The sequence below is a fragment of the Diabrotica undecimpunctata genome, unplaced genomic scaffold, assembly GCF_040954645.1.
Source record: "Diabrotica undecimpunctata isolate CICGRU unplaced genomic scaffold, icDiaUnde3 ctg00001245.1, whole genome shotgun sequence".
Lineage (NCBI taxonomy): Eukaryota > Metazoa > Arthropoda > Insecta > Coleoptera > Chrysomelidae > Diabrotica > Diabrotica undecimpunctata.
The window spans coordinates 1296-21922 of NW_027313393.1; the positions used below are offsets into that span (position 1 = coordinate 1296).

At 31.9% G+C, this 20627-nt stretch overlaps 1 protein-coding gene across 1 annotated transcript; it reads left to right on the plus strand.

Moving 5' to 3' along the window:
* Window positions 1-6751: 6751 nt before the first annotated feature.
* Window positions 6752-18486, plus strand: LOC140431912 (inactive rhomboid protein 1-like; the record flags this gene model as incomplete). The annotated part of the gene is made up of 4 exons (XM_072519779.1): window positions 6752-6994; window positions 13989-14166; window positions 18154-18174; window positions 18398-18486. Coding segments are annotated over 4 exons (531 nt in total), but the record flags the coding sequence as incomplete, so codon positions are not given.
* Between the last annotated feature and the right edge of the window lie 2141 nt (window positions 18487-20627).

Here is a 20627-nt window from a genome sequence, read left to right on the forward strand (position 1 = left end):
TGATACTATTAAATGTCAAATTGAAAAGAACAAAGATGGTCAGACATATACAAGACTTGCAAGATGAAATAAAAGATGTAGATCAAGCAAATGATGGCATAACGAAGACTCTAAAAGGAATGGAAAGGAAGTGCTCTCCGACCGTTCTGACCCATAAAGAAAAACTAAGCCAAGATACCACAGAGCTAATAAGTAAAAAAAGACAGCTGATGGAAAAATACGGCTCCAACTACACAACAATGGAGAAATTAAATAAAGATATCCACCGATCAAGCCGAAAAGACGTAAGAGAAAACAATAGAAGAGAAATAACTAAAATAATTTAAGAAAACAAAAGTTTTGAGGCGAAATACGAACAACATAGGCAACAAAAATATGTACAAAATAAAAAACAAAGATGGAAACATTACTACTGATAGAACCAAAATCATTGAGGTTGTCGAATCCTTTTTAGCCCAGTCTGGTTATACAAAAATCATCGATTTCACGGCAAAATGTTTCGCAGATATCTGAAGTTTTTAAGACATAGGTGGGGGTTACTAGATGACGAATAGATAAAAAGATACTCCTATTTTTACCTTGCGTTTTTTTAAACAATAATTTATGGTCAGAATTTGATTTTTATCTATAAGTATACACCCTTATAATTTAAATAAACAATATTTATACCATTTTTTTATATCAAGAATATCTTTATTTTCCCGTTTTTTCAATTAAAATTGATAAATAATTTACGGAGATATTTTCAAAAAGTTTTTTTGCACTAATTTATAAATTTAATTAATTTTTTTATTAACAAAACAAAATGTTATTATTACATTTAAACATCAAGGAATTACCATCTTTTAGATTTGTGCGAAATTTCCTCCCGATCAGTCAAATATTATATAAGTTATTTAATTTGTTTATCCCTGGGACTAATTATTTAAACCATTGAACTTGCCCTATGAATGATGCTAGACACATTTAACAAATTTCATAGGATTCTTTAAGACTTATACTATCTCAGAAGTTAAATGAATATTGAGTTTTCATCGAAATTATTTACAAAATAAACGTTTGAAAAAGGGGTATGTTTTTTACTTATAAACAATTGTAATAACTTCTATATTTTTCAAGCCACAGACTTGTACGTATAAACATTAGATAGCTGGTAAAAAAACTCACATTTAAAAAAAAACCTTCTATGAACAATAGAACGAAGTTAACGACAATTTTTTTGTTAATTATATCTCCATTGTTTATAAACATTAAGAAGTAAAATTTGCACAAATTTTGAATGAAAATCCAAACTTTATATTGAATTTTATAGCTTAAAATTCATCCAATTTTTCGAAACTTAAAACCTTTCGAAACGAATTTACTTTCGAAAGATCGACATAGGAAAGTGGAGGGGAAACTGTTTTAGCTCCTCGCTGCAAAATTTAATATTATGGTTACGGATTTATCATTCAAAAGCTTCATCAGTTCTGTAGGAATTTCATCAGGTCCATTTGCTTTTCCATTTTTAGCGTTTCTTATTGCGTATTCTACTTCTTCTTCAATATGTCTGGCCCAGTTGCATTGATTATCTGAGTTAAGTTGTTTCTATCGTCTTCAAATAATTTATTCAGGTATTCTATCCATCTTTTTATTTTATTCCCTAGATCTACAATAAGATTTCCATCTTTGTCTTTAAGTTTACCTTTTTGGCATTTCTTATGCTTCCTGTTATCTCTTTTACTTTTTTGTGCATATTGAACGCATCGTACTTTTTCTCATAGGTTTCCATTTCTTCACATTGTTCTTTAATCCACTCCTCTTTGGCTTCTTTTATTCTCTTTTTTATGTGTTTATTTATTTCTTTGTATTTGTCTGGGTAATTCTTCATCTTTCTTCTTTGTTCCATCAAGTCTAGTATATCTTGTGTCATCCACCCCTTATTCTTTGTTGTTGTTTTTGTAAGATGTTTCTTTCCTGCTGTTTGTATAGCTGTATTTATGTACTTTAATTTTGGTTAACGTTGTTTGTATCGTTAATTTTTTGCTGCACTGAACGGAGGTTTTCATTTATTTTTTCTCCTGTTTCTTGTCGTATATTTTTGTTTCTAAGTTTATTTAAATCTAGTGCCTTTCTATGTGGTCTTCTAATCTTTTTTATTCTCGCCTCTATCACAGTAACTACCGGGTTTATGATCTGAGCCTATATCAACTCCTGGGTACGTCTTAGTACATTTAACAGCATTATGATACCTCCTTGCTATCATAATGTAGTCTATTTGATTTCTCACTGTTTTTTCTTTGGTATGTTGTGAAGATGTCCATGTATATAACCGTCGAGGAGGTAATTTGAAAAAGGTATTTGTTATTACGAAGTCTTCACTTTGGCAAAATTGAATCAATCGATCTCCTGTGTCATTTCTGTTTCCAAGCCCATATTTTCCTACTTGTTCTCCTACCTTACCTTGACCCACCTTGGCATTAAGATCGCCCATCAATATGTTAATGTATGGAAAGACTGACTTAATAAGTGAAGACAAACAACCTGCAACAAAAAGGTTCAGACCTGACAGTGAAGTCGAATAAATGAACCAAATTTTAACTTTTAAACCAATGTATGTAAAGAAAATAAAAAAAGTAAAGTTCAATAAACATTGCAAAATTTAATAAGGCAAGTGAAAAAATCGACTTAATTTATCAAAGCACTTAAGGCAGATTAGATTTATAGTATGTCATATTTGTAAGAAAAATAGAATAAAAATCAATATTGTTAATTATAAAAATACAAACAATTATAATTAATATAAGGAATATAATAATACAATGTGTAAAAAATTACCTGAAATTAAATTTATAAAATATATAAGTATTATTACATCATTGATATAAAATGAAAAAACATATGTTGATTTTCCGGGATTTTCCGAGATTTATGGGGGTGAAAATTAGGTCATCATTATTAATACTGCGACAGACTATTCGAGCAAATTAATAAAAAGTAAGTATTTAGGGTGAATTTCAAACGGACTCAATTTTTCCGAGTTTTCCCATATTTTCCGGCCAGTGAAAACAATGTAGTTATTCATATTTCGGCGAGCTACCCCAGAATAAAAAAAAGAGGCTTGCAGCTGCAAAGGAAGCCGAGATAATGTAAATTTTTCCTACGTGTTGCAATTTGTAGTTCCGATGCCGAAAAAAAAACGGAGCTGAAACAGATATCCTCTCCACTTTCCTATGTCGATCTTTCGAAAGTACCGTCATTTCGAAAAATTAGATAAATTTTATAGCTATAAGTTTCAATATAAAGTTTAGATTTTCATTTAAAATTTGTGCAAATTTTACTTCTTAATGTTTATAACCAATGGAGATATGATTTTTTTAAAAATAGTCACTAACTTCGTTCCTATTGGTCATAGAAGGTTTTTTATTTTTTAATGTGAGCTTTTATACCAGCTATCCAATGGTTGTACGTACAAGTCTGTAGCTTGAAAAATATAGAAGTTATTACAATTGTTTATAAGTAAAAAACATACCCCTTTTTCAAACGTTTATTTTGTAAATAATTTCGATGAAAACTCAATATGCATTTAACTTCTGAGATAGTCTAAGTCTTAAAGAATCCTATGAAATTTGCTGAATGTGTCTAGCATCATGCATAGGGCAAGCTCAATAGTTTAAATAATTAGCCTCAGGGATAAACAAAACTTATATAATATTTGACTGATCGGGGGAAAATTTCGCACAAATCTAAAAGATGGTAATTCCTTGATGTTAAATGTATTAATACCATTTTATTTGTTAATAAAAAAATTAATAAAATTTATAATTAGTGCAAAAAAACTGCTTTTTTGCAAATATCTCTGTAAATTATTTATCAATTTTAATTAAAAAAAACGGGAAAATAAAGATATTCTTGACATAAAAAAATGACATAAATATTGTTTATTTAAAATATAAGGGAAAAAATTTATAGACAAAAAATTAAATTGTGACCATAAATTATTGCTTAAAAAAACGCAAGGTAAAACTAGGAGTATCTTTTCATCTATTCATCATCTAGTATCCCCCACCTATGTCTTAAAATCTTCAGATATCTGCGAAACATTTTTCCACCTTTTTTTAACCAGACTGGGCTATCTACCAAGTACAAACTCCTTCTCAATGAAACAATGCCGTCATTATTTTATTACACAAGCAAGGAGACATAACAGATCTAAAAAAAAACAACCGCCCTATCAGTTTGCTTTCACACATATATAAACACAACTTCATAAAAATTATCAAAAAAAGACTTCTATCAGCCTAGAGAACAAGCTGGATTTAAATCTGGATACGACCACTTACTAGTAATAAAGAACTTGATAGAGAAGTCTGCAGAATACAACAAACCATTGACACTAATATTCGTAGATTACGAGAAACCATTCGATACCATAAGTCTTTAAAAAATATTAAAAGCATTGACAGAATGCCTAACAGACCATCGCTACACTAACATAATCAACTATATCTACAAAAATGCAACAACTAGCGTAAGACTATCTGAACAAGAAACAAGTAAATTCTGTATACAGCGAGGAGTACGGCAAGGAGACAACGTCCCTCCAAAGCTATTCACGACGCTTTTAGAACATACTTGTAAGAAGGCACATCTGAACGATCATGGTATCAACATATATGGAGAGAAGCTTAGTCATTTGAGATTTGCAGGTGACATCGTCCTTATAGCCGATCGTATGGATGATGCAATAATAATGTTTGAAAAATTATATCACGCTTCCTTGGAGGTCAGACTAAAGATTAATATGAACAAGAGGCAAATAATGACTAATCTGGTGCTAAATCGAAATATTGCTGTTGATGGAAAGGATATTGTGCAGACTACATCGTATAAGTACTTAGGACATATAATTCTGTTGAGCAGAGATAACCAGACATGTGAACTTCCACGTCGCATAGGATTAGCGTGGGCAGCGTTTGGTAAATTAAACTATGTATTTAAATTGGATCTACCCATATGCCTTAAAAGGAAAGTCGTTGACCAATGTATGTTACCTGTACTCACTTATGGAGCGGAAACATTAACACTCACAAAAAAGGTAGTGAATAAGATTTGCGTAACTCAGAGGGCTATGGGCACCAGATGTTGTCTGGCTCTCCATAGGCGTCTATGTCGTAAAACAAAAACAACAGACGCCATCGAAAAAATCGCGTCGCTAAAATGGAATTGGGCAGGACACGTCTCCAAATTATCAGACAACCGATGGACAAAATTATTGTCGAGTGGAGATTAAGACAAGAAGAAATACGAAGCAGAGGACGCCCACCAACTAGATGGACTGACGACCTGAAGCGTGTTAGCAATAACTAGATGTAAGCCGCACAAGACAGATGGCAGATGGAAAGACCTGAGGAAGACTTATGGCCAGCAGTAGACGCATACAGGTTGATGATGATGATGTTATTGTCTTAATAGAATTCAAGTGATAGTTTCCCATTATTGTTGATTTTGTCCTCTCTGTATGGTATTATAACATTGTTCCATTTTGCTACTCATTTTCTTACTCTAGCATTCATATCTCCTGCGATTAGTATTTTCGCTGTATAATCATTTATTACTTCTTACAGTTTGTCACAGAACTCATCTTTTGGTTTTTTGATTGTATCTTAATCAGGTCCATAGTATATAATTAGGTTTGTATTTTCTTTCTTTGTGCCCATTTCTATATCTACTCTAAGTGTACTGTTACGATAAATCCTGACCCAAAAACGGTAAACATATTTATTACTAATATGCTTATTCATTCGAGTATTTTCTAGGTAATGCCTACCTGAAATCCTTTGTTATAAAAACAACAGTTCGAGACTTCTGGAGACAAGGCCGATGTGGAAATACCAGTTTGTCGTTATCGTTTCGCCGCTAGTCGAGAGGGCTGTCGACGTTTCTAGTTAACGGTACTGGCGTATATACAGGACATTTTATTTGGAAGAGACAGTTAGTTTTGAAGATTCGCGGTCGCGATTTAATTGTAGGGTTCGGATACATAAATTATGTAATTATTATCAAATAAATTGTTTATATAAATTATCGTGCTTTTTAATAAATTAAATAAGAACAATATAATAAATTATAAATTATTATAAATACTACAATATGCCCATTGAAATATATCCAATTCCTTTATATTTTTTAATTATTAACAATTAGTGAGAAAATAAGATTTTTTCGAATTGACTATGCATATCACTGTCATTTGACGAGGATGTTTCGCTTTTGTAATGATGACTCACTGGATCGTGTTATAAGCATTTTTAGTAGGCCCACTTAAAAATTTTAATTCAAATCTATGATAGTACATATTTTCACTTTTTTTATTGTTATTATTTTTAATGTATATTGTTTATAGTATAATGAGATATAATCTTCTTTTACGCTCGCATATAATTACCACATCAAATCCTTGACAATCCATCAATTTGTCTTCACTTTTGTTAATTATTCTCAGTCCGAACCTACCAATAACATCTTCGATTTTTCGTTCTTCTACTTCAGCGTTAAAATTCTCATTCATATTGTTATGTCTCTGTTATTTGTATTATCCAGCTTGTACTTTTTCTTTAACTTCCCTACTACATCAATCGATTTATATCACTGTAAGAGGCTTTTATTTGACCTTCATTTTATCTGCAATGAGAACATACATTAATAAAAGTAGTGATAGATAAATTTTCTTCATGTCATGTACGTTTCAAAAACTTATTGATTTTTTTAGGCGTTCCTTCAGAAAATCGGTAACACAAGACGATAAGATTCGAGAACAACTTGATGACATGGAGGACCACCGACCGATGTTCACTTATTGGGTGACCACTGTGCAAATTTTAGTACTGTTCATTTCTATTATTTGTTACGGAGTTGGACCTTTTGGAGTTGACCTTCAGTCAAGATCGGGACAAGTTTTGGTGACTAGTTTGTCTTTACAACAAGTGGACTATATGGAACCTGCAAACTTTTGGTAAGTTTTCTTTTCATTTATTGTACCTCGTTAGTTAGTGCACCAACTTTTAATATTAAATAAATTAATGTTCTAAACAAATATGAAATTAAAAAGTATTTATTATAAATCAATAGAACGGTGTATCGAAGAACCCACTAATTTAGCAGGAACCTTTTTGGTTTTAATCTAGAGAATACTATCAATTTCCATACCTGCAGATCTGATTCAATTTCACGGTATAGGACGTGTATTTTTACAAATTCTATAATATTCGACCTAAATTTGACACACCAGATAGGTCCTAAAAAAACTATACACCAACTTTCAATACTACGGCCGGATTATCCGCAATTGGTGACTTATGACATTTATTATCCCTTAGTAGGGTTTTCCCATCTAAAAGAATTTACCATGTTCAAAACTTTGACTGTTCCTTCAAGGTTTATCGCAGAGACAGACAACTACATAATTCAAGAATAGTCTGTGAAACCCCGCTTTTATGTAAGCTACTTTTGCTCTCATTTGAAATTCTTTATAACAACGCCACTACATAGCCCGCTATTATGTCATTAATCTTATCTTCTCCATGTGCCGTCTCCTAACGGAGTTCAGATATCATTGTGAATATTTGTATTTTATTTACTGTTACTCTAGTTGATTCTTTTGAACAGCATTGGTACCACACTCGCAAATTTCTTAGCTTTATTCCATTATAATCGTTATTATTTCTTCCCTCTCATCAAACGTGCCAATTATTGAACTTTCCTTGTTGTCTTTCTTTACACTACTTTCCCATTTCTCTCGTTATCTCAATAATGGTTATTTCCTCGATCAATATCCCCTGCAACCTTCTATAACAAATATGAAATAACTTCAACCTGTTTATACAAAGTGATCCATTTAGATTGGAAATGAAAAATTTTTATTAGCATTTTTTCTATTTAAACAATTTCTACGCCGCTGGATTTAAGTGGCGTCAAAAATTTCATTAAAATATATTTATTAATAACCAAGTTATCATAACTTAAGATAGTAAAACTCAATAAGCTGCGAGTTAACATAAAAGACCCTACTCAACAGATAACCATGAAAATTATCATTTTTTAAATAATTTTAATAATAATCCACCACTGCATGAAAAAAAAATGTTTAAAATAACATAAAAATTTTATAAATGTATTACGCTATGTAATATTACTTACATTAATAACTTTACTACTTTGTAAATGCGATAACACCTAATATTTCCACTTAAATCTTAGTTGTCATGAAAATGAACAGAACGTCTAACTGGATAAAAAAATTGAATCATTAAGTGGAAATTCATGAATTGCATTTTCTATAGGTCGGTTTTGTTAAATTCTTAAAAGGACTGTTAATTCATGGTTTCCTCGAAGATGAAAGTGCTATAATAATAAATTCTAATAATTCTCTCGTTTATTATACCACACCAGATATTTATTTTATAAATAAGTACTGGTTTTTACAGTTTATTGCCCAATACACTTCTTATGTCCAATAGTGTCAATTTTGTGACGGTACTACTGCTTTTGTAGTGAAACTAGCTTCGTCGCTAAACAACAAATTTTGGAAAATTTATATTTTTTACATATTCTCCCTGGGCCCATAAACAATATATTTATTGTTTTTATTTATAAATATATAAAGTCTATATTTATTGCTCCGTCAACTTCCTGCAATTAGTGTAAGAATTTGGGTTTGAAAGGTTTAATAATATTTACCCCAAGACATCCCTGAATACTCTCTCGAGGCAAATTAACTTTTAAACTAGCATTAAGGGTAATTTCTAAAATGATTTAAAATGATTTGATCATTTCCTCTTCTTCTTTATAAGGAGTTATTTTTTAATGTCTAATATATTTTATATATCCTTCGGAGTACGAAGTCTGGGTCAAGCCTGACTCGTAATTTTATTATTTTTTAATATTTTATGAAATATTTTTTTTTAAATCCAATTGATCCTAAGTTCTCTTTATTTGTTTCTTGTATTTAAACTATTTTTTCTTGTATCATTCGTGAACATGCAAATTACAGTTTTTCCTTTATGATGCCCGGTCAGTCCTGACACGGTTTTCGTATTTCGAAGAATATTTTCAATATGTTTGTAGGTACACATAAAACGCAACCGTCTCTGTTTACCGGTGTACACATTCAATGCCAAATGATTATATTTGTAGAAATATTAGTAGCTAAAATTTAACCTATGAGGTAAACGTAGTGTCTTCGCTGTAAAGCGGTATTTTACGTTTGTTTATTAATTTAATTTACGCATCCATTATGAAGTGTGCAGTATTATATCAAAATGCGGAAAAAGAATATACCTTTGAGTGAAGCTGAGTTGTATGCCTTACTCCTGTCAATAGTGAAGAAGATGACGTTGCAGAGCTGGACGAAAGCTGTAGTTAAGCGAGTGATAATGATGGTTGTGAACTGTGAGCCGGAAGCACATGAAGATAATTTATCAATTACTGAACTCGCGAACGAGGAAGTTCTGAAAATACAGAAAGTAAACGATCTAATGCGTTTGATTTTATGTGCGAAGGATGAACATGACGTTATTTAGCTCCAAAAAGAAATATGATATTGGCATGTCATTTAGTACAGAAAAACATAGATCTCGCTACGAAAAGTCAAAATATTGAGACATGCATGGATACCTTCCATTTATTTTTGTCTTATAGTATAATTTCAATGATCCTTGAGTGTACTAATAAGAGAGTTATTGAGTTCATAGCTGCGTATAACAGCTCTGCAACGTCTGAGCTCTCTCTGATTCAGAGAGTCTCATGAGAAGTTGCATAATTTATGGTCCAATACAAATAATGCATTTACGCGTCCTATTTATAAAGCTTCTCTGTTGGGATAGATTTATTAGTATTTTGAAGTATATTCGTCTTGATAATTTGGATACGAGAGCAGAAAGTAAAGAACGAGATAAATTAGCTCCTATTCGAGAAATCGCTGATCTATTTGAACAAAATTGTAGGGAATCATATGAACCATCTGCTTTTAGTACTATCGACGAGCAACTTGTAGATTTTACGGGACGGTGTACATATCTGATTTATATACCTAGTAAACCGAAGAAATACTGTATAAAGGCTTGAACCCTATATGACGCTGACAATTTTTATTGCTGTATCTTTGTGATATATACTGAAAAGATTGGTGATTGGTGATTGGTGGTAAATTTGTCATAATATTATCGACCTTACACAATAAACATGAAGTTTCTGGTGAAGATCAAAATTTTAAACCAAAGATTATTTTGGATTACAACAAAACCAAAAGTGGACTTGATATTTTAGATAAATTGATCCGAGGATACACATGCAAAAGAAGATGGCTTTTACGTATTTTTTTTTTAACTTTTTGGATATTGCATGCTACAATGCATTAGTTTTATGGAATATGAAAAATCCTGAATGGAACACCCAAGTAAACATAAAACATCGCAGAAACGAAGAGCTGAATCAATACAAGAGGTACACACCATAAATCCGTAATCGTTGCAATAGAGACTACCAGTATTAGTGTAAAAAAGCAAACAAGTGCCGGAATCTGTAATAAAACGAGGTCGTTGTTATTCTTGTAGGGGTAGTGACAATAAATATTCAAAGACGTGTGACTTTTGTAAAAGATTTGTTTGTAATACTCATTCAAAACGTGAAGAGGTACGTATTGTCAAAATTAAATGCAACTACTGCCAAAAAGACGAGGATGGGGAACTATCTTATAAAATTTAAACAAATACAATAATTTAGGATTATAATTTTTATATTCCTTTGTTTTTTGTTGAATTAAAGACACTCTTTAATAATACTGACTATTTAAAAGAACCTTATAAATAAAATGAAAATGGGCCACGCTTGGCCCATAATCGTAATCTAAGTAAGTAAAATAATCTCCATACTACAGGGTATCCAGAAACTCTCCTGACAAACGAAAATCGCAGATTTCTCAGATAATTTTAAGACGATTTAACCCAATTCACCTAGTCTGAAAATGCTTCCTAAGTAGCTCCCTTGGGAGCTCTGTGAAGATGGCGCCTTGTAAGTAGTTTTTTTTTAATACCTCCAGAACGCTTTTATTTAGAAAAATAAAAATTGAAGTTGAGTTGAATTGTGTTGAATCGATTTCATTAATTGCAAATTTCTAGTACCGTTCATAGGCGTCCGTTTTGGGTAGGTCAACGGGTATTTTAACGCATAACTTCTTTGTCGGTAACTTTTAAGCATTTGTGATACTAGATTATTAAATTTTCAAATATTCTAGTACTAAAAGTTACTCTTACTTTAAATCTGTAGGATACACCGTTTTCTGAAAAAATCGATTTGAAAATGTTTTACGCAGGAAAATCTCCTTGTAGCAGTGCTTATACCTTTGTAAAATGATAGAATATAAATTTTCGTTTTATAAGATAATTTTTGCGGAAAATTTTGAAATTGTGGGATACTTGACAGATAATCTTCGAACGCTACTTTCTAAATTTTCCTAAACTTCATTATGTCGCTCTGTTTCATTATTTTTTGAAAATACTGAACTAGTTTCTCTTAACCGGGAAATTGTTCAGCGTATCTACTTTACTGCTCGAACGTTATACCTCATTTCGCAATAAACTAAATGTATATCAGCGTATTCCTCATTAGTAAAAACCATTTTTGTTGAATTGAAATTATTGTGTTTGAATGCCACAAAGGAAAAACTAAAAGAGAAACTTCACGAACGCGAAAGAGTTTGGCAGTGAAAAACGTAGATTATAGTTCTGCTGACAGTTCAAAGAATACTAGTGCAAAAAATATTAATTTAACTTTCATGACGAAAAAACGAAAAATTTTCAAATCTATTTTTCTCAAAAACTTTGTATCCTACCCACTTAAAGTAAGAGTACCTTTTAGTACTAGAGTATCACAAATGCTTAAAAGTTACAGACAAAAAATTTAGAAAACGGACGCCCATGAACGGTACTAGAAATTCGTAATTAATGGAATCGATTCAGCTCTGGGGATCAATAATCGTACCAGTTTTTATTTTTCTAAATAAAATCGTTCTGGGGTTATTAAAAAAAATTATTAAAAAAAACTACCTACAAGGCGCCATCTTCAAAAAGCTCTAGCTCCCTTAGGAACCATTTTAGGACTAGGTGAATTGGGTTAAATCGTCTTAAAATTATCTGAGGAATCTGCGGTTTTCGTTTGTCAGGAGAGTTTCTGGACATCCTGTATTCGCTCCGTGCGTGACCATGGTAGGGGTACCTTGAAACGATGCCAGCGTGCGTAGCGGCGAAATATGACAAAATTGGACACTATCTTTTTACGCATAAATTTTATCAAAAATGTGTGCAAATACATGTTGCGTATTTAGTTGTGCTAATAATAGCAAAAATAGTAAGTGTAGTTTTTATAGGTTCCCAAAGATTACATATAAATTAGAGAAAAGAAAAAGATGGATCCGTGCTATTAATATGAAAAAGGAAATATCACGTAACCTCATTTTTATGCAATTGAAATATTTAAATAATTTACCTTAAATGATATTTTATAAGGCTTCAAGCTAACTGCAGAGTGCCTGATGACTTTAGCTTTTATATCATAACTTTTACTATTACTGTTTTTAATTATATGCTCTTTCACGTGAAAAACTTGATTTGCCAGTACTAGATTTTTAACTTTTCTTTTCCGTTTGGACTTAAAAAGATATATTATGATGAATTTTGAGAAACCCAATTTTTAATACTACATTTATTTTGTACATAAACTGAAAAAATATAATTAAAAAGTTAATTATTAATAATTGTCAATTTCGCCTGTATTTAACAATGTCAAACATATGTCATTAATGTCATATGTTTAACTTGAAAATTGGTAGGTCCAAAACTGTCAGATGAAGGCGGTAGGTGTCGCGTCAGTCATGCACGGAGCGAATATTAGAGTTTATAGCATGTAAAGTTGTTTCATGCAGTGGTGGTTTATTATTAAAATTATTTACAAAATAATAATTTTCATGGTTATCTATTGATACAGGGTGCTCTTTGGTGACTGGTAACTTGGTGAGTTTAAAAATTTTAAGTTGTCATAACTTCGTTATTAATAAATATATTTTTACCGTAGCATATTTTTATGAAATGTTTGCCATAGCTCTTTAAAGCCACTCTAAATCCAGTGGCGTGTATTTTTATTTGAATTTTTCGAGTCGAAGAAAAATTAAAATTCTCGATTTTTGACTAAGGAAAAGTATCGTAGTATGTCGTAGAAATTTAAATAAACATTTTAAGTATGTCTCAAAGTAGATCAATTTCAACAACTTCAAATTTTATAGAGGTGTTTCCAATGTAAATGGGTCACACTGTATATTATTATTTAAGTATTCAAATTTTTATTCCATACAGCAATATTGAATATACAAAAGTGTTCCTGTTCTGTTACTTTGAAAGCGCCGTGCTGACAAGAAACTTTATCATTTTATTGAAAACGTTTCTCTCTTGTTTGATGAATTTTGTTTGGTATTTAAGTCCTCAAATATGTATAGTGTTCTACTGTACTTATTTGAGTTCGGTAGGTATATTTTGCTTCTTTTTAGAACTGTATACTTCGCGTTTTTAATGTATATTTAAGTCTAATTCTTACAGAAACTGTTTTTACAGTTCACCAATCTTTGAGAGTTCTTCTACTGTTCTTGCAAGGATGAGGAATCTTGATTATCACTTTGCCATTGATTATGATTACATCTCTTTGCGATTTCATGTCTTTTTCAAAAATTACCTCGCTATATTTGTTAAAAAAAATGATAAAATGCTTCTCACCACTCGCGTAGAAGAACATATAAGAATATCACAGAAAACCATTGTGAGGAATATAAACTTCAGAAATAAACTTTTAGTTATGAAATTGAAATGTTTATTTATTATTCATAGATAATGTGTCTTGCTTTTTATAATAATTTGTGTGCATCATTGTTGCTTATATATTAATTATATTGTTTGTCGTTTTAGGTTGGGACCTAGAGCTGGTGACCTTATTCATTTGGGGGCGAAGTTCGCGCCTTGTATGAGAATCGACAATAAAATAAAAAAGGAAATAGATAAAATCCAGGCCAAAGAAAGAGAGACCGCATGCTGTATCAGAAATGATGACTCAGGATGTGTCCAATCATCGCAAGCTGATTGTTCAGTAAGATATATTTTATGTTTATAAATAATTCTCTATAATCCAATATATCTACGTTGCATTTTATAAATTATTTAATTGGAATAAACCATATCGCTACTTTGATTGAAATCTATTATATTTACAAAAAGTCAAAACTGAGAACGTTAGGAAACTGTGCGCTTGATCATAATTTTTTATAGGCCGACCTTTGTCAAATTTACAAATTTTATCCACAGATAAGAAGGATAATTGACCATTTTCGAGATAGTTTAAAACAATATGGTATGAAAACCATAAATGGTTATGCGGTAGTTATTTTGGAAATTCACTTTTTTGTTAGCTTTGTCTATTGCTTTCAAATTTGGAGCGAAATGTTTGGGTGAGTCAGGGATATTCAGATTTGAAAAATTTATCAGCTAGTATCAAAAAATATGAATATTCGAAAGAACATTTAAACAATTGCTTAGGTTTAAAAAGGTTATAAAAAATAGGCAAACTATTGACTGTGCTTTAGCTGGACTACTACTTTATCCAATAAGTTATATAAAAGTTGCAGAAGAGCTTGCATTCGCGGTAGATATGACAGCCATAATTCTTCAAATATGGGTAATTGTTAAAAAAATATTAATTTTGTAGTTAAACGCAATCAGGAAATCCAGGACCATTTTAAAAAATAGAAAGGGTGTCCACGGGTTTGTCAAAACAATACAAAAAGATTTAATAGATTGTGTTGCTGATTACATAAAAAAATTTCAAGAGAAATTAATGAAACTCAATTTATTTCTATACTAGCACACGATACTATTGATATTACCGAAAAATCACACTGTATGTTAACAATCTGTAGTGGTAACAAAATTGGTCAGATAACAAAGATTTTTGGTGTTATTTTGATATTAGCGAGAATAGATCTACCGACGCTATATAGTTTAATTATAAACATTTTGAGCCATGTGATTACAAAATTAAATTGATTGCTCAATGTTATGATGGTGCAAGTGTAATGGCCGGCTTTTTAAATGAATTGCAATCAAAAATTAAAGTAGACGCTCCAAAAGCTTTTTTTGCACATTGTTGTGCTCGTAGATTAAATTTAGTTTTGCAACAAGCCTCAAAATGTTTTAGAAATTGTAGGATATTTTTTGCAACGGTTACATCAATTTCTGCTTTTTTAATCATTCGGCGAAACGAACATTTATTCTGAATTCATTTCTAAATCGAACTATCCCAACAAACTGTAAAACTAGATGGACTTCAAAGTCGAAAATTGTATACGTTGTTAATTCAAAATGGAATGAGTTAATTACAGTTTTCAATCAAATTATCGAAGACGAAAATTCGGGAGCTGAATCTATAAATAGTGCTTGAGGAAATTTACAAAATTTGAAAAATTTTGAGTTTGCTTTTATTCTTTGCTTTTATACTGACTCTTTCAACTCAGATGTTTCAGATATCATCGGCTTGACAACGCTACAGGAAAATCAATTAATAGATTGATTAAAACGTCATTTCTAATAATCTTTCTTATTAAGTTTCGGTGAATATAAAAACAGTTTACAAGGAAATATCAGAAGAATCACCAAAACATTTACTGCGTTTCTCATCCACATACGCTGTGAAAAGGTATTTTATACTCTTGTATTATCTTAAAAACAAATGCAGAAATAAACTACAAAAACTAAGTAAAAACATCGACCCAAATAATTATAACAAATTTAGTAGCCAAAAAGCACCACCAACCTTTACATTAATACAATATTTTTAATTTGCATAATTTTTTTTCGGTACTTAAATAAATTGTTCTAAATTTATTCCTGTGCTCTTTATTAAGGGGTCCTTAAAATTGTGCTTGATTTTCTAGGAGTCAGCTGACTGAAAAAGGCTAAGAAACGTTTTTTTATATGATAGTATTATATATTTATTTTTTAAGTTCACTGTTTTATGGATGAACAGGGAATAAAATGGATAACAACTGTATTCAACAACATATACGTAACTGGAAAAATACCCCAAAGCTGGTTAAAGTCGACCTTCGTGACCATAGCAAAAAAAGTAAATGCCAAGACATGCGAAGACTACAGAACAATTAGCCTAATGAGCCACTTACTTGAAACGTTCTTGAAAGTGATACACGGTGAATATATAAAAAATGCGAAGAACAAGTATAATGGACGCAGTTTGGATTCCGCGATTCCTTGGGCACCCGAGAGGCTTTATTCGCTGTCCAAGTGCTTATCCAAAGATGCAGGGATGTTAACTGTGATGTGTATACTTGTTTTATCGACTACAAAAAGGCATTTGATAGAGTCAAGCATGATAAACTTATAAACATCTTGAAAGAAGTGGGGTTAGATGATAGGGACTTAAGAATCATCTATAATTTATATTACAACCAAACAGCCAATATTAAAGTGGATGACCAATTGACAGAGGCAGTCTCCATAGATAGAGGAGTGAGGCAAGGATGCATTCTGTCCCCGGTGTTATTTAATATATACTCTGAATATATCTTCGAGCAAGCGCTAGGCGAATTACAAGAAGGCGTATTAGTCAACGGAATACGTCTAAACAACATTAGATATGCCGACGACGCAGTAGTTTTTGCAGATAGTCTGGACGATTTGCAAAGAATAATGTCTCGTATATCAGATATAAGTAGAGAACACGGACTTGATCTTAATACGAAGAAAACAAAGTACATGGTAGTCAGTAAGCGCGAAATATTAAATACACAGCTTTTGGTTAACCAACATCCAATTGACAGAGTGGACAGCTACACATACCTTAGTACCAACATTAACAGCCAATGGGATTACTCCAGTGAAATAAAACAACGCATAGGAAAAGCGAGATCGGCGTTCATAATGATGAAGTCTCTTTTCAGAAGTCACGATTTACCACTTGCTACCAAAATCTCTCTCATTAGATGCTATGTATTTTCTACGTTATTATACGGAGTAGAGGCCTGGACACTTTCCGAAGCTTCTTTAAGAAAACTCGAGGCATTCGAGATGTGGTGTTACAGACGTATTTTAAGAATTTCATGGGTGGATCGTGTGACTAATGTTGAGGTCCTACGTAGAATAGGCAAGGAATGCGAGATTATTAACACCATCAAAGAGCGCAAACTGGAATATCTTGGCCATGTTATGAGGAATGAACAGAGATACAGCTTGTTGCAACTCGTTCTTCAGGGCAAGGTATTTGGAAAGAAATGACCAGGGAGAAGAAGAATATCTTGGCTTCAAAACTTGAAAAACTGGTTTAATACATCGACAACCAGACAGAATAGCAGCAAGCAAATGTTGATCGCCAACATCCGGAACGGATAGGCATCGTAAGAAGAAGAAGAAGTTCACTGTTTTAGTTACATTTAGTACCAAGCACTCTACTCCTTTATTAACTACTACTACGTAGTGGGGCATAATTTAGCATTTAATTTAATACTAGCATTGGCTTTACCCTATAGCTTTTTTCATGGCTTCAATGAGACTGTGATTAATATTAATATTTTTTATAAACTTTCAAAGAAAGCTCAAAAGAATACTGTTATAATCCATTTCTTTTCCTCAATAGATTTTTATGGGTAGTATTCTAATTTCTAATAGTTTGATATATTAAAATGTGATACCAAACATTTCTAAAATTAGGAAATACTATAAATTCTTGATTATAGCAAACGAAACACCAAAGACAATCTCAGGAACCTAAGGATTTTTTTAAAAATACATAGCATGATACTTTAAGTGTTGCCTATTTCTATTGTTATTATTGACTGACACATATGCTTGAAAAATTTTAAACTACAACGTTTTTGTCTCAAGATTTTAACACACAATCTTTTAATTATAAAGTGAGAATCCGATACGATCGAATTTTTGAGTTTTATCTTACTTTTCTATAAAATATTTGCCTTTTCTGTAACGTTGATATTTTGGATTTTATAAATAAATTTAAATTGGCAGTTAACTTTTTTATAACAATACTTTTCTTTTAATTCTTCCAAAGTTGAGAGGATTACGGCCAACGGTAAGTCAAAAAGTAATACTCGTTTTTCTGCAAATAATTTTTGAACGTTCTTATTAACATTTATTTGTTTTAATCCCATAAAGACAAACTTGAATGCAGCATTTTAATTTGCTTATGTTTGACGTGTCGATTTCCAATTCGAAAATCGTTTTCAAAATACAATTTTAATTAGCGTATTACAATTTTGTAATCATTGTTAATGGTTGTATTATTTTTATTTTAGAAAACAATTTCTACGTGGAAGAAATGGAAAATGGGTGACTCAGGTCCTGGGGGCAGGATATCTGGTTCAGTATGCGGTTTGGATCCTAAGTAAGCATTTTTATTACAAATGAGAATTATTTATAGTTCTCATATAATGGGTCCAATAATAAAAAAAATTTAAGTAGAATTAAAAAAAAATTTATGTGTACAGTGTAAATTTGTCTTTTCATAGATGCCTGATACTCGGAAGTAAAATATTTTTGCGTTATTATTAATTTTTGTCCACGCTTACATATGGTTTGTATAGACTCTAATCAACTTCTGTGCGACCTTTGATGGTTTTTCTTCAATTGATCCTTTTAGACGTGTTGTTTTAATGTTTGAACTACAGTTTTATTTTCATAAATGTTACTGTTCCTCTTTCACTTTATTTTTTATTTAACTGTGGTGTAATAAAACCACAAAAGTTAATAATGCTTTATGACACTCTTATTGGGCTCTTAATTAAGGTAAAATCCAGCTATACACGAGTTCAGTAACTTTCCTTTTGGTTTCAAAAAAGTGACGTAAAATCTTTCTACCAAAATGAGCTGCTACTTTTTTAGCAAAAAAAAATTATTAAATAACAGGCGAAATGAAAAAACAGAAAGGACCCTTGAAATTAAAGACGATGGTTCATTACTACGGACCCCCACAAAGCTACGAGTAGAAAATTAAATCAAGAATCTAAAAAAGTTTAGGGACAATAGAAAAATGAGCAGAAATATTTAGAGCAGGAAAACCTCATAAACACGTCATCATTATTCAGCCAATCGCGCCCATTGCCTTTAGTATCTTCCAATGTTCTCCACACTGGGTCGCTTGTAGCCAGTTTCCCGCTACTCTTTTCACCTCGTCTTAGGTCCATCTAATTGGTAGTCGTCCTCGGCTTCTTTTATAGTCTTTGGGTCTCCATTCCATGATTCGTCTTGTCCACCGTCTATCTTGTGTTCCTGTCCTGCCCAGTTCTTAGCGCCATGATTTTTTCGATGACGTCTTGAACACCTGATCTTTGCCTAATTTGTTGATGTGTTATGTGGTCTCGAGTTATGCGGTTTACGTTAGCGTTAAAGTCTCTGCTCCATAGGTTTGTACGGTCAAAACACATTAGTTACAAACCTTTCGTTAAGACACATGGGTATTGGACTTCTTAGAATATGGCTTAGGTTGCCAGGTTCTGCCGCTGTCAGATCTATTTGTTTTTGTAATTCATGTTTTTGATTACCTCTGCTTATTTTAATCTTGTGTACCAGATATTTGTAAGTATCTGTCTGTTGTATCCAAAAGAATCTTGGCTCGAGAATTTATGTACAGAAATAGAAGACCCCCAAAAAAAAACACGTCAGTGTCAATCTCCACAAGAAACTTACATATACTTCCAGAATTAGGAGACTGAATTATGCTCACGTACTTAAAAACGGAAACGGAATAATTTATGATCACGAACAAGAGTGTTAAGAATGGGAGAGATACATCAGTGACCTTTTTGCTCGAGAAAATGATAGACATACACATACTACCTGTGACAACCGGTTAGACAGAGGTCCCAGTATACTGAAATCAGAAGTCAGAAAAGTAATACAGCAAGGCAAAAATAATAAAGCACCTGGACAAGATCAAATCCCTGCTGAGCTACTTAAGCTTTTGGACGAGTAAAACATTACCTACTTAACCACTTTCTTTTACAAAATTTACAACGAAGGAATAATACCAGAGGATTAGTTAAAGTCCCTGTTTATAACATTACCAAAGAAAAGCAAGCCCACCAAATGCAGAGATTTTAGACTAATCACTATGATGAGCCACACACTTACGATACTTTTACGAATTATACAAAACCGAGTATTCCTTCTGTGTGAAAGTAGAATAAGTAATAAGCAGTTTGGATTTAGAAATGGTCTAGGAACTAGAGAGGGTCTATTTTGTATTCGCGTTCTCTTACAAAAAGCTGTAAGTTTCGAAATAACGTTTATATCTATTTCATCGACTTCGAGAAGATATTCGACCTATCGAGATAGTGGTACTGTAAAACTACCTACCTAACGTGGAGTACGACAGGGTTGTGTTTTGTCACCCAGTTTTTTTAATCTATACTCTGGAGATATCTTTAGGGAGGCTTTGGATGACAGACAAGAGGGAGTAAAAATAGGCGGAGAAGTAATCAACAACATCAGATACGCTGATGATACAGCCGACTCTGAGATAGCGCG